The sequence below is a fragment of the Oncorhynchus nerka genome, linkage group LG24 (assembly GCF_034236695.1).
Source record: "Oncorhynchus nerka isolate Pitt River linkage group LG24, Oner_Uvic_2.0, whole genome shotgun sequence".
NCBI classification, from domain to species: Eukaryota; Metazoa; Chordata; class Actinopteri; order Salmoniformes; family Salmonidae; genus Oncorhynchus; species Oncorhynchus nerka.
Genome location: NC_088419.1, coordinates 38,866,514 through 38,890,725, shown reverse-complemented (window position 1 = coordinate 38,890,725; position 24,212 = coordinate 38,866,514). Strand labels below are relative to the sequence as shown.

The following is a 24,212-nucleotide window of genomic DNA, read 5'->3' as shown; positions in this document are numbered from 1 at the left end:
ACGGCACTTTACATTGTGTGCCACTGCCACTTACTAGCAGACACTTTTATCTTCCTCCAATAAGCACTTTGAAAAAAAGATGCCACTTAGTACCAAAAAGGGTTCTTCCCTGACCCCCACAAGGAACCCTTTCAGAACCCTTTTTATAGAGCTTTTTATAGAGCAATGTGTAGAAGCCACCTAAGTGATCCAGTATAGAGGAGGGAGGGAGGGACTTTTGTCCCGTATTACAGTACCATAACTCTAGTGATCCGTGTCCTAGGTTTACTCACTCTAATCCAAATGCTAATTGAATTAGGGTAAGAGAATTGGTTTTGTCCAATTAAAGGCGAACCAGCCTGCCATCATTCATTCCAGAGGGCCATTCTATGGAGGGAGGGAGAGAGATTGATATCCCCTGGCAGCCGACCTGCCGCCGTCTACACCGCCCGACTAATTCAATCTGATTTACGGTCGGTGGCGTCATGTGTAGTAGAAAGGTATAGCTCCAAGGAGACACTGCCCTTACAGGAGAGAAAGGGGTTTTATGTATTTGTGTCACACAGACAGTCATCTATTAAAAGCCTTTAGTAAAGCTAAGTGGATTCCATTTTCCTAATAGCAGAGCGGAGATCGTCTTACAGTCCATTTCGTTTTTTAGTCCACCTCGGCCTTCTCATCCTGACTGACAAAATATTTGCGTCATGTTGACGTGTTTTGCAGGCAAAGCGACGGCGGAAAAAGCTTAAAAACACTTGGGATGTATTATGGATGAATCTCCCGCTTTTATTTATCGAAGAGGTGGAAAATGAATGGAATGGAAGATGGGATGAATAAAGGAGAGGACGGATGGAACACCTCCCATGCCACCACAGCCCCCATAGGGAAAAGAGAGATGGAACACCTCCCATGCCACCACAGCCCCCATAGGGAAAAGAGAGATGGAACACCTCCCATGCCACCACAGCCCCCATAGGGAAAAGAGAGATGGAACACCTCCCATGCCACCACAGCCCCCATAGGGAAAAGAGAGATGGAACACCTCCCATGCCACCACAGCCCCCATAGGGAAAAGAGAGATGGATGCACCTCCCATGCCACCACAGCCCCCATAGGGAAAAGAGAGATGGATGCACCTTCCATGCCACCACAGCCCCCATAGGGAAAAGAGAGATGGATGCACCTTCCATGCCACCACAGCCCCCATAGGGAAAAGAGAGATGGAACACCTCCCATGCCACCACAGCCCCCATAGGGAAAAGAGAGATGGATGCACCTTCCATGCCACCACAGCCCCCATAGGGAAAAGAGAGATGGATGCACCTTCCATGCCACCACAGCCCCCATGGGGAAAAGAGAGATGGATCACCTCCCATGCCACCACAGCCCCCATAGGGAAAAGAGAGATGGATGCACCTTCCATGCCACCACAGCCCCCATAGGGAAAAGAGAGATGGATGCACCTTCCATGCCACCACAGCCCCCATAGGGAAAAGAGAGATGGAACACCTCCCATGCCACCACAGCCCCCATAGGGAAAAGAGAGATGGATGCACCTTCCATGCCACCACAGCCCCCATAGGGAAAAGAGAGATGGAACACCTCCCATGCCACCACAGCCCCCATAGGGAAAAGAGAGATGGAACACCTCCCATGCCACCACAGCCCCCATAGGGAAAAGAGAGATGGAACACCTCCCATGCCACCACAGCCCCCATAGGGAAAAGAGAGATGGAACACCTCCCATGCCATCACAGCCCCCATAGGGAAAAGAGAGATGGAACACCTCCCATGCCACCACAGCCCCCATAGGGAAAAGAGAGATGGAACACCTCCCATGCCACCACAGCCCCCATAGGGAAAAGAGAGATGGAACACCTCCCATGCCACCACAGCCCCCATAGGGAAAAGAGAGATGAAAGCGATGGATGCAACTCCCATGCCACCACAGCCCCCATAGGGAAAAGAGAGATGAAAGCGATGGATGCAACTCCCATGCCACCACAGCCCCCATAGGGAAAAGAGAGATGAAAGCGATGGATGCAACTCCCATGCCACCACAGCCCCCATAGGGAAAAGAGAGATGAAAGCGATGGATACAACTCCCATGCCACCACAGCCCCCATAGGGAAAAGAGAGATGAAAGCGATGGATGCAACTCCCATGCCACCACAGCCCCCATAGGGAAAAGAGAGATGAAAGCGATGGATACAACTCCCATGCCACCACAGCCCCCATAGGGAAAAGAGAGATGAAAGCGATGGATACAACTCCCATGCCACCACAGCCCCCATAGGGAAAAGAGAGATGAAAGCGATGGATGCAACTCCCATGCCACCACAGCCCCCATAGGGAAAAGAGAGATGAAAGCGATGGATACAACTCCCATGCCACCACAGCCCCCATAGGGAAAAGAGAGATGAAAGCGATGGATGCAACTCCCATGCCACCACAGCCCCCATAGGGAAAAGAGAGATGAAAGCGATGGATACAACTCCCATGCCACCACAGCCCCCATAGGGAAAAGAGAGATGAAAGCGATGGATACAACTCCCATGCCACCACAGCCCCCATAGGGAAAAGAGAGATGAAAGCGATGGATACAACTCCCATGCCACCACAGCCCCCATAGGGAAAAGAGAGATGAAAGCGATGGATACAACTCCCATGCCACCACAGCCCCCATAGGGAAAAGAGAGATGAAAGCGATGGATACAACTCCCATGCCACCACAGCCCCCATAGGGAAAAGAGAGATGAAAGCGATGGATACAACTCCCATGCCACCACAGCCCCCATAGGGAAAAGAGAGATGAAAGCGATGGATACAACTCCCATGCCACTGCACACAGGAAAAAGATAAAAGATGAATTCAACAGATATATAAAAGACATTGACGAAAGAGATAATAGCCACTCTCCTTATGAGGTTTGGTCTTCATGGCCACTTAAAACAATGCTACTTTCCTGATGAAAATAACATCATAGATGAGCATAGGCTGGTCATGCTGATCAACAGTATGCATGTATGCTTTTGGCTAATGCTGGTTTTTCTGCTGACTAGCCTTCGCTGTGTTTCTGCTGGTGCCTTCGCTGTGTTTCTGCTGGTGCCTTCGCTGTGTTTCTGCTGGTGCCTTCGCTGTGTTTCTGCCGGTGCCTTCGCTGTGTTTCTACCGGTGCCTTCGCTGTGTTTCTGCCGGTGCCTTCGCTGTGTTTCTGCCGGTGCCTTCGCTGTGTTTCTGCCGTTGCCTTCGCTGTGTTTCTACCGGTGCCTTCGCTGTGTTTCTGCCGGTGCCTTCGCTGTGTTTCTGCCGGTGCCTTCGCTGTGTTTCTGCCGGTGCCTTCGCTGTGTTTCTGCCGGTGCCTTCGCTGTGTTTCTGCTGGTGCCTTCGCTGTGTTGTTGCTGGTGCCTTCGCTGTGTTTCTGCCGGTGCCTTCGCTGTGTTTCTGCCGGTGCCTTCGCTGTGTTTCTGCTGGTGCCTTCGCTGTGTTGTTGCTGGTGCCTTCGCTGTGTTTCTGCCGGTGCCTTCGCTGTGTTGTTGCTGGTGCCTTCGCTGTGTTGTTGCTGGTGCCTTCGCTGTGTTTCTGCTGGTGCCTTCGCTGTGTTTCTGCCGGTGCCTTCGCTGTGTTGTTGCTGGTGCCTTCACTGTGTTTCTGCCGGTGCCTTCGCTGTGTTGTTGCTGGTGCCTTCGCTGTGTTTCTGCCGGTGCCTTTGCTGTGTTGTTGCTGGTGCATTCGCTATGTTTTTTGTGGTGACCAGCAATCACTGTGTTTTCGTTGTCCCCAGCCTTTGCTGTGTTTTTGCTAGTGACCAGCCTTAGCTGTGTTTTTGCTGGTGACCAGCCTTAGCTGTGTTTTCATTGGTGACCAGTCTTCGCTGTGTCTTTGCTGGTGACCAGCATTTGGTACGTTTTTGCTGCTGAGCAGCCTATGCTGGCTTGGAAAGTGATATTTAATTCCAATTAGAATTCAGCCAGAGTGGGGCTCTCCAACAACTGGAACTTTTATTCACCCACAATCTGGATTCAGAATGACTGCCAGGGTTAGAAAGATGAATAAATAAGACTAACTAAACAATCTAAACTGGAACAACCATTTCAGTAACAGGTGCAATAAGTCCAACGAACAGATTGGATTAGTTTAGAACAATTATTTTTTTTATAATAATCTTTGTGTGGCATAATGTACATGCAAAAATACAACAAACAAAACAGATATTGAAATAAACAATTCTAAGAATCAACTGCAAAATATGATAATGATGGGTTTGGTAAGACCAGTTTGACCAGCTAGAGCAGGGATAGGCAACCTTTGTAGACCTGCAGATATATATTTTTGATAGTTAGACTAGTAGAATACACACAAGGTGCAATTTCAAAATAGTGTTATGTCAGTCACTGACAGTCACTCAATTAGCAATGTCAGCTAACATTTTTAATATTGGTAAATTAGTCTAGCCAGCTATCTAAACTTGTAGTAATCATATATATTTTTGTCACTCTCAGTCAGATATAGTATTAAATATTGCAAACGTTTATCAACACCCTTCAGCAAAATGTTAAGAATTGTAGGAAATTAGTTGTAAAATTACAATTTTTTTCTCTCCACTTCATGGCTAAATCATTAGAATTGCATGCAATTATAATAACATCCTCAATCTTCTCTCTGCCTAATGGCAAGATGTGTTTCTCTCCACTGTCAAGGTGAGAGAAAACAACATTTCACTTAGGGCCCTCAAAAGGCTAGGGCCAGCTTTGATTGCATGTGTAGGTACGCACACCTGGGAGCCACTGCAGCCCTTCATGATGAGTTCAGAGTTGCTAGAAAGGTCGCTAGATTGAAACCCCAAGCTGACAAGGTAAACATCTGTCATTCTGCCCCTGAACAAGGAAGTTAACCCACCGTTCCTAGGCTGTCATTGAAAATAAGATTTTGTTCTTAACTGACTTGCCTAGTTAAATAAAAGTAAAACATTTCTTTTTTTTAAAGACCATGGACCAGTTTGACATTTATGCTGGTTTATGCAGTTTTGTTCATTACTTACCTGCTTCACCATGTCCAAAACACAGAATACATCCGTCTGCCCCGTTGACCACAGAACGGATGACGTCAGGCAGAATACCTACACACACCTCCGCCTAGCAGAAAAGATAAAGGAGGGATCGAAAAATAGGGTGAAAAAAGGAGAAAAAGAGGGTGAAAAAAAGGAGAAAAAGAGGGTGAAAAAAGGAGAAAAAGAGGGTGAATCCATCCATCCACCTTAGCATTCATCCAGCTGTTTAAAACGCAAATAACACTTAAGTGGAGGGGCATGAATGAATGAAATGGCTGAGTGTGTCCGATCCATCAAACAACACTAACACACACAGCTGGGAAAGGAAAGAGGCTGGGAGGCTAAGATAACAGCGCTCGATATAGCGATGGCTGTCTGGAAACGGCATTTTAAGTCCCATCAGTTTTCAGGTCATCAGACAGAGATAACAAACCAACCGTACTGTACTGTACCCACTGACCTGGGTTGACTCTAGGGGGTAGGCTGCGTCAAAGACATATGTCTTAGAGTGGCCCTTGGCTTCCCCAGCGTGTGTCGGCGTGGAGTTGGAGTGTGGCTGTTGATTGTGGTTGGTGGTAGGATCAATAAAGGTGACCCTTCTCTTGGCTGGGTCCACCCTAAGAATGGGTGGCTGGGGTTGGGAAGTGGGCACGGTGGGAGAGGGGCAGACTCGCAGCACCACTTTGACCTGTGTGGAGAGAAGAAAGCTGGTGGTGAAGATGTGATCATGGTTTTTTTCAGGGGGGCTGTTGGGAACTGGTATGAACAGGTGTTGAGTAGGTAGGTAAGGGAAATTATCCCGTAATGCTTGAAGTTATGTCAAATGTCTTTTATATATATATTTTTTGTTATTTGCGCCAAAGAAAACAGGTGATAGACAACAATACAGATAAAACCTTTTTTTTTTTACAGTGTGCAGGTGTGGTTGGAAGCCCAAGGGCTTATATGAAAACCACACCACAAACAAACAATATACAATACATAAGTACAAATATAATAAAGGTTTGTTAAAACAGATTATCCTACTAATTATAAATATACAAATGAACTGATCAGCAATCACGATCAGTTCATGTTTAATGTGTGTGTGCATGTGAAAGTGTGTGCATGTGAAAGTGTGAAAGTGTGCGAGAGTTAGGCTATATGGAGGAGGTCCCTGAGTATTTCGGTTCATCAGGCTGACCCCCAGTCTTCACTTGAAGTTATTGTAAAGTCCTAACTTGAATCTTCATTATCCGACTTGAATCTTCTATTTAAAAAAAGGTTTGGTCTCATTTTTACGATAAATGGTCCAGGTCGAAGACAAGATCTACATAGAAATCCATAAAAAGAGCATTTACTAAAAGGTTTAGTGGAAGCTAAAAGAGTATTTAAATATTCCATATGGGGGAAAAACAACAGTAAAAGCATTTTTTTTACACAAAATAAAACTGATAGAAGCAAGAAGGAAAGTATGAAAATCCATGCATTATTAAACACTCAAAATCCCAAACAATAATATCTAAATGCATCAGATGTGATTGTAGAATAGTCAAAGCAGCTGTCAATATGGGTCACAGGCAGGATGCTCTCGTTCTTTTAAAGGAGGTTGGAAACGACAGACACAGCAGTCGCATTAAACCCTAGGAGTTACCCAGCGTTCCTGATTCTATTCGCTTCAATCCCCTGCTATTTATATGTTTCCGTTGGAATAGGTGTAAGAAGACGTTAAGCTAAACGGAGTAGGGATATCGCACAGCTAGGCAACTGAGGAGAGATTTCAAACGTCACTGTTGAAGAGTGAGAGAAAGGCAGCATTCTGCTGTTCACCTCTGTGAGATGGTGTCTCTTTTACACCAACTTAGTTACAAGAGAAGAGGAATGTAGAGGAAAACTTGTACAGATCAAAGCACACTGTCTGCCACTCTGACTTAAACACCCATAGACTAGTGCTAGAGAGAGGATTTAACTGTAGTAGCTGTTATTATAGGCTACATAGTTTACCCTGTACTATAAAGCATTGAAATCCTATAATTCAGTGTAATGAGTCTATGTAATTTTATGCTGTTAAATTGTCTGTAAAAGCACTATATAAATCTAATCAATGATAAATGATTATTAATTCATGTAGCTACATCCTATATATCCCGAGTAGGAACGCCACATGAACAGATTTCTGCTGTTCAGATATTAACTTAGCTCTACTAGAAATACAGTGGATTTATAAGGCTCTGAGAGGTTTTATGTTAAGTTAGCTAAGACCTCAACAGCCACTTAACTTAGTTCTCTGAGGTCTGACTCCGCACATCTGAAGGGTAAGAACGTCACAGAACCACCAAGATGAAGTCAATTAACCATGTACTTATGCTTAATAAACCCAACTGAACTGAAGTTTGTTCCATCTGAGCGAGTCTAACCTCACTATGATGACATACCGCATGTGTTTGATGGATCCTTTTTGTTTTCTTCTACTGCCTCTTACGGGGAAAGTAATCCAAAGGTAACGGAAAGTAATCTGACTACATTACTGAGTTGGGTAATAAATCCTTTCTTTTGGGGTTATGGTCAGGTAAAAAAATGTAACTAATCTACATTACCATATTTACTAATCCTTTTCTTGAAGATTAAGAATATAATTAATTGGAATGACTGTAAATCTGACAGACTTTAGATTTTAATGTAAAAATATAGCCTAATCATTTTATTATCTGTATTGAAGTAGAAAGCAATGGGTTAGAAGCCTACATAACCTAACATCCATTTCTGTCCAGCTATGTAAACTCTGTAACATTGACTTATCTTGTAATAGATGTCATTCAATTCTTAATATTCATTTTTGTCTTCTTCTAATGCCTCTTAAAGGAAAGTAATCTAAAAGTAAATGAAAGTAATCCGATTACGTTACTTTGGGTAATCCAAAAGCTATGTTACTGATAACAATTTTGGACAGGTAACTTGTAACTGTCACGGATTACATTTAGAAAGTAACCTACCCAACCGTGAACATAATCCATCAGCCTTGATTATGATGATGAATCATAATAAAAGCTAGTGATGGTAGCTAGTCTGTCTGCTATCTGTTGGAGGAAGTATTGCTATGTAACTCCTACCCTGACTGTATGCTATTGAGCTTGTGTCACCGTATATTTATGGGGCTGAATTATTCAAGAAGCCATATACTGAGGGAGAGAGGAAAGAGGGGGTGAGATAGAGTGAGAATGTGGGAAGGAGAACCGGAGAGAGAAAGGGAGAGAGGTGAAAGAGCGAGAGAGAGGGGGGAGACAGAGAGAGGAAAAAAAGAGGTTCTCTCTGAGTTGTTCTGGGCTGAGTGCAGGTGGAATGGAGGGATGGGATGGAGGCCTCTTATCTGTAACTCTAGACCATCATCTGTGAAGCACGGGGGGAGCCATATTGATTTCGTCTACAGTATACCCAAGAGGGGGGAGGGCAGAAACAGAAAGGACATTAACACCACATTATAGCATTTCATAAAGATGGGGGTAGGTATTATGAGTGGCGATATAGGATCTTCTTCACTCCTCGACACAACCACTCTCACTTGCTTAATGACTCTGGAATCACATAAAAAAGTGTATGTGGGAGAACGATTTATTTATTTAATCAAATATTTATTAAAACATTTATTTAAACATGTATTTTCTACCAAACAAAAATATAAACGCAACATGTTAAGTGTTGGTCCAATGTTTCATGAGCTGAAATAAAAGAACCCAGAAATGTCCCATACGCACAAAAAGCTTAATACTCTTAAATGTTGTGTACAAATTTGTTTACATCCCTGTTAGTGAGCATTTCTCCTTTGCTACGATCATCCATCCACATGACTGTTTAATCAAGAAGCTGATTAAACAGCATGATCATTACACACATTGAGAATATTTGGGATGCGCTGGATCGACGTGTACGACAGCGTGTTCCAGTTCCCGCCAATATTCAGCAACTTCGCACAGACATGAAAGAGTGGGACAACATTCCACAGGCCACAATTAACAGTCTGATCAACTCTATGTGAAGGAGATGTGTCACGCTGCATGAGGCAAATGGGGGAAGCACCAGACACTGACTGGTTTTCTGATCCACGCCCCTACCTTTTTTAAGGTATCTGTGACCAACAGATGCATATCTGTATTCCCAGTCATGTGAAATCCATAGATTAGAGCCTATTTAATTTATATCAATTGACTCATTTCCTTATATGCTTTAACTAAGTAAAATAAAAATAAAATAGTTGCATGTGGCGTTGATATTTTCGTTCAGTGTAGTCAGGTTAAGTCAATGAGAACAAATTCTCTTTTACATGAACGATCTGATTGGTCAAGAACGAGGTGAACGACTGACTACAGCTGGTTACCTTGCCAAAGTTGGGTGCGTCTTTGAGTTGGTTGGCAGCTTGAAGGAGGCAGGTGGGGACTGTGGGTGGAGACCTCTGGATGATGCCCCTGTAGCAGGTGTTGTAATGGGGGAGAGGAGACACGGGAGAGGGGGCAGACATTTGGCTCTTCCTCCTCGACGTCAGGCTCAGTTTCTGGGCTGCCCTGTTGAAAGATAGGATGTGGACATTTCAAAAACACAGTAGGTACATCCTCAACTTCTGAATGATTATTTAAGATTTTTTATTAATCATCAGTAAAGAACTACCTGCAGGAGCCCATGTCTACTCAGTAGACATCTAACTGAGTAGTTTTACACATACCTGACCAGAAAGGACAAAATTGCAGGAGCCATTGGACTGCTCTGGACAGCCACAGTCTCATTCGGTCCCTCTGAGAACTCCTCTGAAAACTGGAGAGAAGTAGAATGATTATCTTAGGAGATAATACTTCAACTTTATTAGAATATCCATAGTCTGGGGGTCCAGTCTGTTTTGGCTATTAGCCAACTCCTCTTTGTGTTCGTTCAATGTCATGCCAAAGTACAGCTTGGCAATGATAAGAGAGTTGCCAACAGCACATCGTAATATAGCCCAGGGAATAGATGCCATTTGGAACGCAACCCAAGAGAAGAATCAATTGTTAACCTGTGGATGTGGGGCATCAGGATGAAAGCACATTAGGTAAATGGGACATTCATCATATAGCTCTACATATAGACTAGTAGTCACACATGAGACACATAGCTCCAAGATTTAACGGAGACATGACTCAGACAATCAGACTCAGAGCCATTACTAAACCTACTGTGACCGTGCTGCATCTGACTATTACACACCACATACCCTTGAGGATGCACGTGAAGAGTCGGATTCTTCAACTCAACCCTGCTTTCCCTTCCCTCCAGCCCTAGTGTGTGTGTGTGTGTGTGTGTGTGTGTGTGTGTGTGTGTGTGTGTGTGTGTGTGTGTGTGTGTGTGTGTGTGTAAGCTTTGGCCTACTCCCTACTCTGTATATCTGCTGAAATGAAGTCAAAGAGCTTGGCCGCGAGCGAAAGCGACAGCCAGTGTCCTGTTTTATAGTGGCCCCCTCTGCAGCTCTACTGTCTCATCAATGTTTCAGCTTTTTAGGGCAAGATAACAACCCTGTTCCCCTTCCTCTATTGCTACTGCCACAGAAAATATCCAGCCATGTAATGCCAATTAGAGCCATGAGGCACCTTGGGGCATGACTAACATCTGGAATGAGATGTGTTTAGGGGGCATGGGGTAAAGTTCAATTCTACCTCTACTCCTTTCTAACTCTGAACTCCCTGTCCCCCACACCCTGAAGATCTCTCTTTCTCTTGCTATTTTCTCTCTCTCTCTCTCTCTCTCTCTCTCTCTCTCTCTCTCTCTCTCGCTTTCTACCCCCCCCACTCTGTCTCTCTCTACCCCCTCTCTCTCGCTCTCTCTTTCTCTTTTGTCTTCCCCCCTCTCTCTCTGTCCCTCTCCTCGTCCTCTCATCTATCTCAAACTGGAATGGTGTAAACACTCCCATTACCATTAGCATGAGGTCACCTAGCTTTGACTAACATTTGCTCTCCTTCCTCCAAGTGGAAAATCACATGAAAACACATCAATAGTCACGTTTCCATCCACAGCTTTTATGCGAGTAAAGTCATGCCATGTAAAAAAGAATCACGACAGCTGTGAGGGAAACAGGAAGTCCAATTTTCGAATTGCCGTCCAGGTCATTTGTTTGTTCGACGTGGGATCTTTTTGTGCCTGTAAAATGAATTATGCGTGAAATAGTGGTGGAAACACCTTTATGTGCAAATGTTGATATAATAACCATCACATCAAAGTCAACTTGGAGTCACGCGATGACACAGGGTGTGGTCCTCCCACTATAACTCAATCAGGAAAGCATGCAGTTTATTAGGCTACAAATGAAATAAGAGATGATGAACTTCACAGGGCGGTGAAAGTGCATGATATGAGTAGGCATATTTGCTATTTAACGCAACAGTTTGGTGGCAAAACTATCAGTAGAGTTGAAAATGTGATGGAAAAACAATGAACTTCAGATTTTTATTCAGTACATATAAACGTAAGCGAAAAAGTACATTTTGTGTGCACTACGTATTCACGCACAAATTTTTATCTGCAACAAGTCCGTTTTGTGGAAACTCACCACTGTTGGGGAAAATGTGCACATTTTCTTTCATGCGGATTTTTAGAATATTCACATGAAAATCTGTCACCAATTGGATGGAAACCTTCCTAATAACAAACTTATACCGGTATAATATGCTCTGCTTTGCATATTGTCTAATAGACTATGGCAGCTAACCTGGTACCAGATCTGTTTGTGTTGCATACAGCCAACTCCTATGGTCATTGTTATGCCAACCATAACTGATCTGTGATCAGGCTAGTCCTCAGCCAGACAGCCACTCCACTGTCAGAAACTGACAGACCAGAGACCACTTCACTTCATTAGCCACAATGCACTGAAGAAGATATAGGGAGATTCCCAAATGGTGCCCTATTCCCTATATAGTGCACTACTTTTGACCAAAGCCCTATGGTAGGAGCCCTATGGCTGAACAAGCTACTGTAGCCTACTTAAGGCTCCTTAAATGCTTCCATCCATCCACTTTCGTCCCGGCTGTATTTACCACCTAGCCCTGTGAGGGTTACAATACTGCACTATGCATATTTCACCAGTCGTTAAATATGACCAGGCTATTGATCATCGCGCCGCCTGCTTTTTGACTGGCTGTTTTATGACGGAAAATAAATCACAACCCAATTCCCTCCATTAGCGATACGGTTGCAAATGTACACTTCTCAGGATCTAATTGGGGCAGATCGGACGGAGTCAATCAATTCCGACAGTGACAACATCCTCTATGAGAGCATCCACTCCACTCCTCCCCTCTCCCCTTGCCTCCTCTGTGCTCCTTTCCTCTCCTTTCCTCTTCTCTCCATTCCTCTTTTAGATGTACACCACCTGCTAGGGGACGTGTCATGACTCATGATATTATCCTGATATTGTTCACGTCGCTTCCATTAGACTCCATAATAACGATAGCTATTACGATATCAAGGCAACATTGTGATATGCAACCTGTAGATTTTTAGATGTACAGTACCTGACAGGGAAAGATGGTGACTCCATTATTGCTGGACATTGATATGGAGGAGGCCAGGTGCTGCTGCTCCTCAACCCATCTCTCCATCTCAGCTGGGGTGGGTTTCAGGATCCTCCTAGGGTGGGTCTTCTGGGGGCTTTGACTCCTGGTGAAGCCTGAGAGGCGGGGGCTAGATGGTGCTGTGGAGGTGGTGGATCGAGGTCCAGGGGAGGGCTTGGCAGAGGAACCATGGGTCCTGGCAGAGCGTGAGAGGTGGGGGCTAGATGGTGCTGCTTTGGTGGATCCAGGAAGGGGCTTGGCGGGAGATGGAGTGGCCCACTTGGCACGCTCCTCCCTGGCTAGGATCAGGTGGATGGCCTCCTGCTTCAGCTGGCTCAGGTGGGCACCACAGACGTCACAGCCACTCTGCTCGTCCTCCACAGCCCAGACGTCTATGGTACCACTGTGGGTTTGGAGGTTGTCGTGGAGATAGGCTGACAAGGTGGAGTCCTACAGAAGGGATGTAAAGGGAATGTGCAGTATGGTTCTATGCATTGAGTCCAATTCAATCACAAAACAACAAATATCACAGTGAATTACAAAAGCGGGGGAAAAAATGTATAATTAATTGTCATTGATGACAGTCTGTCATTGAGGAAATGATGTATCAAAATGTGGCATGGTAAGAAGTAGGTCTATATCGACTTCCAGAATCAATCATTATAATAGCATCTATCATAGGACAGAGATGGTGGCATAGCACACTGTATGTTAGTTTCTGTGCCCTTGTTCTCCCTGAACTTCCATTCCAAAACCTTTCTCCCGCAAGCTGCTAATGTCAATGACCCACATTTTGAGTCACAGACTACTGCAATATTGCATGAAACAAAGTCAACCAGAAAAATGCAGATGTGCCCAAACAAACTCCAAGCCAAAATCTGAGACCTAGCCTGGTAATAGATCTGTTTGTGCTGTGTAGCCAAACTTTGGGTTGTGTGTTTGTCATAACAAAGAGACAAATTGATCTAGGCCCAGGCAAAATAATGACCACACAGTCTTAGAAAAAAAGGTTCCAAAAGGGTTATTTAGCTGTCCCCAGAGGAGAACCCTTTTAGGTTCTACTGTACATAACACTTTTTTTTCTAAGAGGGTAAGATGTGGCTAAACAGCACAAACAGGTCTGGAACCAGACTGTCAGAGACCTGTATTTTCTTTAGGATTCATAACAGGCCAGATTTCATCATGTCCCTGGTCTGGAAATCAATACACTACAAGAAGCCATTATCAGATTTCTACTGACCGTCTCCGTCTGAACAATGAGGTAATATCTCCACATAATGGTCTGTGGTTCATTTTAAAACGTCCTGTTCTACTTCATATTCCTCTCATATGAGAGTAAAGCAAATGTTTTCGTTGTACCTCTGGCAATGAGGTTTGAAGGGGACATGAGTTGCTTTGTTAAAATATTAATATCAGTCTGAATCAGTTCACTCTAGGGATAGCCTATGAGTCAGCTCAATGACAGGAACTGATGTCTGCTACATATATCAGATGCAATCGGGAGAAAAACATCTAAGTAAGTGACCATTTGGATTTGTCAAGGCAGCTAAAATATGTGACAACATCTAAAATATGTTGCAAATCTGTGGCTGAATCACATGTTCTGACCATTTCAATTCAAACCCATTCAATTGTCACCAAAGTAAATTGTATCACTACAATGAAAGCATGCTACTGTTTACTGCATAAAACACATTTTCATAGAAAGTGATGAAGTGATAAGCCTACCTTGCATGAGATATATTGAGGAATGACGAGGCTCCGTGCGTGTATCTTTAGTACAGCCACAGTCGCCGTGCAATGCTCACAAATAACTTTTCCGTCAGATTTCCGAACGCTCCAACTTCCCACCATGGGGGGTCTAACAGTATCAAATCCACTGGTAATCCCAGGTCCTCCGGCGCAGGGTCTCGTCAGAGACCCTCGGGATGGGACATCCGTTTTTGGCCACGGAACTCCATGAGGGTCGGCGTTGGACCCTGCACCCTCTGGAGAGGGGCGATCTGTTGATTGACAGTCCTCGTGTAGTACTGTACCGCTCCCCGTCTCAGAGTCAAATCTGGATGATTTACATTGAGGCGCATCTGTCTGTGAAATGTACAAATACCATGCACCTTAATATACTGCAAACTGAAGAAAATAACCATGACATCATCATAACATAAATTGAAACTGATGTTTTAAAAGCCTATGAGTCATCAAGTAATATGTTGATACTATAACTGTGCAACCCACTATCTAACAACTTAAGATAAATACTGAATGTGGAAAAAGTATTAATGAATCAAGCGTCCCTTACCCAATACCTTCGGCTCCCTGCTGTGGGACATCTTTCCTTCTCTCTTCGAGTGAGAGATGCCATAGCAATAGGTTGTTGAGAAGGGAAAACGGAACAAAGCCAAAGACAAGGATATGCTGTCTATTTTACTCGGCCTTGTTTGTTTTTTACACGGTTTAAAAATGAAAAGTATGAAGCAATTATATTATTCTAACCCAGTAAAGTATCCGCACTTGCGCGTCTTGTCATGTTGAGCTATTGGCTGTGTGAATGAAGGCGTGCGTAATGTCAGAGCGCATCAAGAGGGAGAGCGCGCAGGCATCCTACTGATTTAATTTATTTGTGCATTCCCCTCGTTGTCCACAGGGAGGCAGTGAAATGCAAACTATAAACGTGGCATTCGGCCTATCTTTTTTAAACTGCTTTCTCAATTGAAGTTTATGGTCTGTAGGCCATGTGAAATATTCTGATTATATGGCCATTTGAGGTATTTCTTCGCGGTTTTTGGATATAATTGTGCCTAACATAATGCTTGTTCGGATGATAGCAGACTTGGCTATAAGAGAAGTTATGTGAATGTGTCTTAAGGACATTCCATGAACCAGAGTGCCGAAAGTTCATAGTGTGGGTTTTATGGTGGGAGTGTCTGGGAACAAGTTGAATTGATTCTCTCTGATCTTTGGAGAAAATGTACACTCACTCACCACCTCCCACACAGATGACTTCTCGTTAGGAAATATGCTGTCAGCCATTACCGATAATGAACTCCATTTTGCTTGATAATACTTAGATGGTAGGAAACCATATTTTACTGTACTGTGTTCTTGTGGAAATGTTACTTCAATAACCTGACATTCAATATATGTCTGGAAATGGACAGATATTTGACTGTGTGTGTGTTTGAGGGGCAGTGGGGGTTCTCCAAAATGCACATAGGCAACATGGATAGTATGTAACTTCCATAGTATGGAAGGCCAGTCCCGCCACTGAATTTTATAAATGTTGATTCTATTTGGTATTTGGTATTTTATTAGGATCCCCATTAGCTGTTGCAAAAGCAGCAGTTACTCTTCCTGGGGTCCACACAAAACATGAAACATGACATGATACAGAACATTAATAGACAAGAACAGCTCAAGGACAGAACTACATGAATTAAAATAAAATGACAAAATGCCCACATAGCCTACATATCAATACATACACACTAACTATCTAGGTCAAATAGGGGAGAAGAGTTGTGAGGTGTTGCTTTGTCTGTTTTGTTTTTTTAGATTTCAGAGGTGGCACCACAGATCCCATAGTAGTGGTGGGGGAAATTGTTTTCCTGGGGCCCAGAGTTTTCCCTGATCTGGCAGCCTAGAGAAACGCATGTAGCCTAGAGAAGCGCATACATTTCACTGTGATTGTTATCAGTAGGTTACAGTTGACCAGACTGAACCACAGATGAATTGTGCACGAGTTGATAAATCATGAGGCAAATCAGTTTAAACAACAGTACTTTGTCCCTCTTTTCAACACTTTTGTGTCAATAAGCCGAATCAAATGCCAAATCGCCACATCATTTCAGGTTATTGGGGCCCTTGTCTGCTGGCCGTGTGTTCCTCGGTGGCTGTTGCCAGAGCCTGATGTTGAAATTACATTTAGTGATTAAAAAAAGTTCTGAGGACTGTGGAGAGCCTTCTGTGGTTGTTGAGGCACATCTGAGGCGGGAGTGGGGTCCTTACTTGTGGATCTTCACAGATGGGTAAAGGGACCAAGGCAGTGGGAGAGCAGGGTTTGGGATACATGTTCACCACTTTCAGATACACCAGGGTAGGCGGCGGTCTGATGGAGCATCAGTCTTCTCTGCTGAAATGCTACCACTAGTGTGGGCATTGGGATGGGTGGAAGAAGTTGGGCCTAAAATGGTAATTTTGTGTTCAGACACTTCTGCTAGCCTGGTTAGACTTAGAGAAGGGAAGTCAAAGACATAGCCAGGCCTGATGGCATCTAAGGGCGGCAGGTAGACCAGACCTGAGGGTGGTAGGTAACCTAGCGGTTAGAGCATTAGGCCGGTAACTTAAAGGTTGCTGGTTTGAATATCCGAGCCGACTATATGAAAATCTGACAATGGACCTTTGAGCAAGGCACTCAACCCTCATTTGCTCCATGGGTGCTGTACTACTATGGCTAACCCTGTTAAACAACCTATTTTGCTACACATGCATTAACATCTGCTGAACCAATAAAACCAATAAAATGTGATTGGATTTGTGTGACAATAAAACATATACAGTACCAGTCAAAGGTTTGAACACACCTACTCATTCAAGGGTTTTTCTTTATTTTGACTATTTTCTACATTGTAGAATAATAGTGAATACATCAAAACTATGAAATAACACATATGGCACAATGTAGTAACCAAAAAAGTGTTAGACAAATCAAAATATATTTTAACTTTTAGATTCTTCAAAGTAGCCATCCTTTTCTTTGATGACAGTTTTGCACACTCTTGGCATTCTCTCAACCAGCTTCATGAGGTAGTCACCTGAAATGCATTTCAAATAACAGGTGTGCCTTGTTAAAAGATCATTTGTGGAATTTCTTTCTTTCTTAATGCATTTTGAGCCAATCAGTTGTGTTGTGACAGGGTGGGAGTGGTATACAGAAGATAGCCCTATTTGATAAAAGACCAAGTTCATATTATGGCAAAAACAGCTCAAATTAGCAAAGAGAAACAACAATCCATCATTACTTTAAGACATGAAGGTCAGTCAATCCGGAACATTTCAAGAACTTTGAAAGTTTCTTCACGTGCACTCTACACTACTAAAGTTTGCTATAAAGAAACCACTACAAAAAGTTCTACAGCTGCACCATCGAGAGCATCCTGCTCGGCCTTTGACCACAATGTACTACAGAGTGTAGCTCGTATGGATCAGTACATCACTGTGGCCAAGCTTCCTGCCAGCCAGGACCTCTCTATACCAGGCTGTGTCAGAGGAAGGCCCTAAAAATAGCTAAAGACTCCAGTCACCCTAGTCATAGACTGTTCTATCTGCTACCGCACAGCAAGCGGTACCGGAGTGCCAAGTCTAGGTCTAAAAGGCTTCTTAACAGCTTCAACCCCCAAGCCAAAAGACTCCTGAACAGCTAATCAAATGGCTACCCGGACTATTTGCATTGTATAATCTATGCACAGTCACTTAACCTCCACCTACATGTACATATTACCTCAATTACCTTGACTAACCTGTGCCCCCGCACATTGACTTTGTACCAGTACCCCCTGTATACAATCAAATCAAACTGTATTTGTCACATGCACCAAATACAACAGGTGAAATGCTGACTTTACAAGCCCTTAACCTACAATGTAGTTTTAAGAAAAATACTTGTCAAGTAAAAAAATAGATAAGTAAAAAATAAGAAATAAAAGTAAGCAATAGTTTAAGAGCAGTGGTAAAATAACAATAGCGAGGCTCGCACAATTGGCCCAGTGTCGTCTGGGGTAGGCTGTTATTGTAAATAAGAATTTGTTGTTAACTGACTTGCCTAGTTTAAAAAAAGGTTAGATAAATAAATAAATATATATATATACAGGGGGTACTGGTACAGAGTCAATGTGTGGGGGCAACGGTTAGTCGAGGTAATTCAGGTAATATGTACATGTACAGTGGGTAGACTTAAAGTGACTATGCATAGATAATGAGAAACAGAGAAAAGCAGCTTTTGCTCTTTAATTATTTGTTTATTTTTCTATTTTCTTCTTTTTTTCTTTTTTCTTTTTTTCATTATAGTTTATTAAATACTTTCTTAATTATTTTTCTTAAAATTGAATTGTTGGTTAAGGGCTTGTAAGTAAGCATTTCACAATAAGGTCTACACTTGTTGTATTCGGCGCATGTGACGAATACAATTTGAATACAAAAGACTATCATGGGCTAAAAAACATGAGCAATGGACATTAGACCAGTGGAAATCTGTCCTTTGGTCTGATGAGTCCAAATTTGAGATGTTTGGTTCAAACCGCCGTGTCTTTGTGAGACACACAGTAGGTGAACGGAGGATCTCCGCATGTGTGGTTCCCACCATGAAGCATGGAGGAGGAGGTGTGATGGTGTGAGGGTGCTTTGCTGGTGTCACTGTCAGTGATGTATTTAGAATTCAAGGCACACTTAACCAGCATGGCTACCACAGAATTCTGCAGCGATACTCCATCCCATCTGGTTTGCGCTTAGTGGGACTATCATTTGTTTTTCAACAGGACAATGACCCAACAAATCAAATCAAAAATCAAATCAAATTTTATTTGTCACATACACATGGTTAGCAGATGTTAATGCGAGTGTTGCGAAATGCTTGTGCGTCTAGTTCCGACAATGCAGTAATAACCAACGAGTAATCTATCCTAACAATTTCACAACAACTACCTTATACACACAAGTGTAAAGGGATGAAAAATATGTACATAAAAATATATGAATGAGTGATGGTACAGAATAGCATAGGCAAGATGCAGTAGATGGTATCAAGTACAGTACATACATATGAGATGAGTAATGTAGGGTATGTAAACATATAAAAGTGGCATTGTTTAAAGTGGCTAGTGATACATGTATTACATAAAGATGGCAAGATGCAGTAGATGGTATAGAGTACAGTATATACATATGAGATGAGTAATGTAGGGTATGTAAACATTATATTATGTGGCATTGTTTAAAGTGGCTAGTGATACATTTGTACATCAATTTTTACATTGTTAAAGTGGCTGGAGTTGAGTCAGTATGTTGGCAGCAGCCACTCAATGTTAGTGGTGGCTGTTTAACAGTCTGATGGCCTTGAGATAGAAGCTATTTTTCAATCTCTCGGTCCCTGATGCACCTGTACTGACCTCGCCTTCTGGATGATAGTGGGGTGAACAGGCAGTGGCTCGGGTGGTTGTTGTCCTTGATGATCTTTATGTCCTTCCTGTGACATCGGGTGGTGTAGGTGTCCTGGAGGGCAGGTAGTTTGCCCCCGGTGATGCATTGTGCAGACCTCACTACCCTCTGGAGAGCCTTATGGTTGTGGGTGGAGCAGTTGCCCTACCAAGTTTGTGAGTGCTTTTGGTGACAAGCCAAATTTCTTCAGCCTCCTGAGGTTGAAGAGGCACTGCTGCGCCTTCTTCACCACACTGTCTGTGTGAGTGGACCAATTCAGTTTGTCCGTGATGTGTATGCCGAGGAACTTAAAACTTACTACCCTCTCCACTATTGTCCCGTCGATGTGGATAGGGGGGTGCTCCCTCTGCTGTTTCCTGAAGTCCACGATGATCTCCTTTGTTGTGCTGACGTGAGGTTATTTCCCTGAAACCACACTCCGAAGGCCCTCACCTCTTCCCTGTAGGCCATCTCGTCGTTGTTGGTAATCAAGCCTACCACTGTAGTGTCGTCTGCAAACTTGATGATTGAGTTGGAGGCGTGCATGGCCACGCAGTCGTGGGTGAACAGGGAGTATAGGAGAGGGATCAGAACACACCCTTGTGGGGAGGTGTTGAGGATCAGCGGGGTGGAGATGTTGTTACCTACCCTCACCACCCGGGGGCGGTCCGTCAGGAAGTTCAGTACCCAGTTGCACAGGGCAGGGTTGAGACCCAGGGTCTCGAGCTTGATGACGAGTTTGGAGGGTACTATGATGTTAAATGCTGAGCTGTAGTCGATGAACAGCATTCTCACATAGGTATTCCTCTTGTCCAGATGGGTTAGGGCAGTGTGCAGTGTGGTTGCGATTGCGTCGTCTGTGGATCTATTGGGGCGGTAAGCAAATTGGAGTGGGTCTAGGGTGTCAGGTAGGGTGGAGGTGATATGGTCCTTGACTAGTCTCTCAAAGCACTTCATGATGACGGAAGTGAGTGCTACGGGGCGGTAGTAGTTTAGCTCGTTTAGCTCAGTTACCATAGCTTTCTTGGGAACAGGAACAATGGTGGCCCTCAGACTGGGATAAGGATTGATTGAATATGTCCGTAAACACACCAGCCAGCTGGTCTGCGCATGCTCTGAGGACGGGTCTGGGGATGCCGTCTGGGCCTGCAGCCTTGCGAGGGTTAACATGTCTAAATGTTTTACTCACGTCGGCTGCAGTGAAGGAGAGTCCACAGGTTTTGGTAGCGGGCTGTGTCAGTCGTACTGTATTGTCCTCAAAGTGAGCAAAGAAGTTGTTTAGTCTGTCTGGGAGCAAGACATCTTGGTCCGCGACGGGGCTGGTTTTCTTTTTGTAATCCGTGATTGACTGTAGACCCTGCCACATACCTCTTGTGTCTGATCCGTTGAATTGCGACTCTACTTTGTATCTATACTGACGCTTAGCTTGTTTGTTTGCCTTGCGGAGGGAATAGCTACACTGTTTGTATTCGGTCATGTTTCTGGTCGCCTTGCCCTGGTTAAAAGCAATGGTTCGCGCTTTCAGTTTCGCGCGAATGCTGCCTTCAATCCACGGTTTCTGGTTTGGGAATGTTTTAATAGTTGCTGTGGGTACGACATCGCCCGATGCACTTGCTAATAAACTCGCTCACCGAATAAGCGTATTTGTCAATGTTGTTGTTTGACGCAATGCGGAACATATCCACGTAATCGAAGCAATCTTGAAGCGTGGAATCAGATTGGTCGGACCAGCGTTGAACAGACCTGAGCACAGGAGCTACCTGTTTTAGTCTCTGTCTATAGGCTGGGAGCAACAAAATGGAGTCATGGTCAGCTTTTCCAAAAGGAGGGCAGGGGAGGGCCTTATATGCGTCACGGAAGTTAGAATAACAATGATCCAGGGTTTTACCAGCCCTGGTAGCACAATCGATATGCTGATAGAATTTAGGGAGTCTTGTTTTCAGATTAGCCTTGTTAAAATCCCCAGCTACAATGAATGCAACCTCAGGATATGTGGTTTCCAGTTTGCATAGAGTCAAATCAATTTCGTTCAGGGCCATCGATGTGTCTGCTTGGGGGGGAATATATGTGGCTGTTATTATAATCGAAGAGAATTATCTTGGTAGATAATGCGGTCGACATTTGATTGTGAGGAATTCTAAGTCAGGTGAACAGAAGGACTTGAGTTCCTGTATGTTGTTATGATCACACCACGTCTCGTTAATCATAAGGCATACCCCCCCCCGCCCCTCTTCTTACGAGAAAGATGCATGTTTCTGTCGGCGTAATGCGTGAAGAAACCAGCTGGCTGTACCGACTTCGATAGCGTGTCTCGAGTGAGCCATGTTTCCGTGAAGCAAAGAACGTTACAGTCTCTTATGTCTCTCTGGAATGCTACCCTTGCTCGGATTTCATCAACCTTGTTGTCAAGAGCCTGGACATTGGCGAGTAGTATGCTCGGGTGCGTGATGTGCCCGTCTCCGGAGCCTGACCAGAAGACCGCTTCGTCTGCCCCTTTTACGGCAACGTTTTTTTGGTTCGCCGGCTGGGATCCGATCCATTGTCCCGGGTGGTGGGCAAAACACAGGATCCGCTTCGGGAAAGTCGTATTCCTGGTCGTAATGATGGTGAGTTTTTATATCGAGTAGTGCCTCCCGACTGTATGTAATAAAACCTAAGATTACCTGGGGTACCAATGTAAGAAATAACACGTAAAAAAAACTAAATACTGCATAGTTTCCTAGGAACGCGAAGCGAGGCGGCCATCTCTGTCGGCACTGGAAGTGGTGTGTAAGGGCTGTGTAAGGGCTATTTGACGAAGAAGGAGAGTAATGGAGTGCTGGGTAAGATGACATGGCCTCCACAATCACCTGACCTCAAATCAATTGAGATGGTTTGGGATGAGTTGGACTGCAGAGTGAAGGAAAAGCAGCCAACAAGTGCTCATCATATGTGGGAACTCCTTCAAGACTATTGGAAAAGCATTCCTGGTGAAGCTGGTTGAGAGAATGCCAAGAGTGTGCAAAGCTGTCATCAAGGCAAAGGGTAGCTACTTTGAAGAATATTAAATATATTTTGATTTGTTTTACACTTTTTTGGTTTCTACTGTATATGATTCCATATGTGTTATTTCATAATTTTGATGTCTTCACTATTATTATACAATGTAGAACATAATAAAAAATAAAGAAAACCCCCCGAATGAATGGATGTGTCCAAACTTTTGACTGGTACTGTATATACAGTGGGGAGAACAAGTATTTGATACACTGTCGATTTTGCAGGTTTTTCTACTTACAAAGCATGTAGAGGTCTGTAATTTTTTAAATCATATTTACACTTCAACTGTGAGAGACGGAATCTAAAACAAAAATCCAGAAAATCACATTGTATGATTTTTAAGTAATTAATTAGCATTTTATTGCATGACATAAGTATTTGATCACCTACCAACCAGTAAAAATTCCATCTCTCACAGACCTGTTAGTTTTTCTTTAAGAAGCCCTCCTGTTCTCCACTCATTACCTGTATTAACTGCACCTGTTTGAACTCGTTACCTGTATAAAAGACACCTGTCCACACACTCAATCAAACAGACTCCAACCTCTCCACAATGGCCAAGACCAGAGAGCTGTGTAAGGACATCAGGGGTAAAATTGTAGACCTGCACAAGGCTGGGATGGGCTACAGGACAATAGGCAAGCAGCTTGGTGAGAAGGCAACAACTGTTGGTGCAATTATTTGAAAATGGAAGAAGTTCAAGATGATGGTCAATCACCCTCGGTCTAGGGCTCCATGCTAGATCTCACCTCGTGGGGCATCAATGATCATGAGGAAGGTGAGGGATCAGCCCAGAACTACACGGTAGGACCTGGTCAATGACCTGAAGAGAGCTGGGACCACAGTCTCAAAGAAAACTATTAGTAACACTACGCCGTCATGGATTAAAATCCTGCAGCGCATGCAAGGTCCCCCTGCTCAAGCCAGAGCATGTCCAGGCCCATCTGAAGTTTGCCAATGACCATCTGAATGATCCAGAGGAGGAATGGGAGAAGGTCATGTGGTCTGATGAGACAAAAATAGAGCTTTTTGGTCTAAACTCCACTCGCCGTGCTTGGAGGAAAAGAAGGATGAGTACAACCCCAAGAACACCATCCGTGAAGCATGGAGGTGGAAACATCATTCTTTGCGGATGCTTTTCCGTCTCTCACAGTTGAAGTGTACCCATGATAAAAATTACAGACCTCTACATGCTTTGTAAGTAGGAAAACCTTCAAAATAGGCAGTTTATCAAATACTTGTTCTCCCCACTGTATATATTTTATATAATAGAGCTGTTAATGGCACTTTAGGAAGGGTGTAAGTTAAGTTTTCTGTTGGTCCCAGCTCATGTTTGGGTAGGGGAAATGAGGTAGCAGATAAGGTAGTGAAGGCAGCTCTGAAGAGGGAGGTAGATGTGGTGGTCCTGT

At 43.8% G+C, this 24,212-nt stretch overlaps 1 protein-coding gene across 1 annotated transcript in view; it reads right to left on the bottom strand.

Moving 5' to 3' along the window:
- LOC115107501 (kinesin-like protein KIF26B) overlaps positions 1-15,050 on the bottom strand; it is a 32,563-nt gene extending 17,513 nt beyond the window's left edge. Inside the window, exons 1-7 of the mRNA XM_029630882.2 lie at positions 14,876-15,050; positions 14,305-14,664; positions 12,538-13,026; positions 9,723-9,811; positions 9,381-9,564; positions 5,490-5,717; positions 5,021-5,114 (exon numbers count right to left, since the gene is read on the bottom strand). Coding sequence (XP_029486742.2) covers positions 5,021-5,114; positions 5,490-5,717; positions 9,381-9,564; positions 9,723-9,811; positions 12,538-13,026; positions 14,305-14,664; positions 14,876-14,938 — 1,507 coding nt within the window. The 5' untranslated portion in view covers positions 14,939-15,050. The remainder of the gene's footprint in view (positions 1-5,020; positions 5,115-5,489; positions 5,718-9,380; positions 9,565-9,722; positions 9,812-12,537; positions 13,027-14,304; positions 14,665-14,875) is intronic.
- Between the last annotated feature and the right edge of the window lie 9,162 nt (positions 15,051-24,212).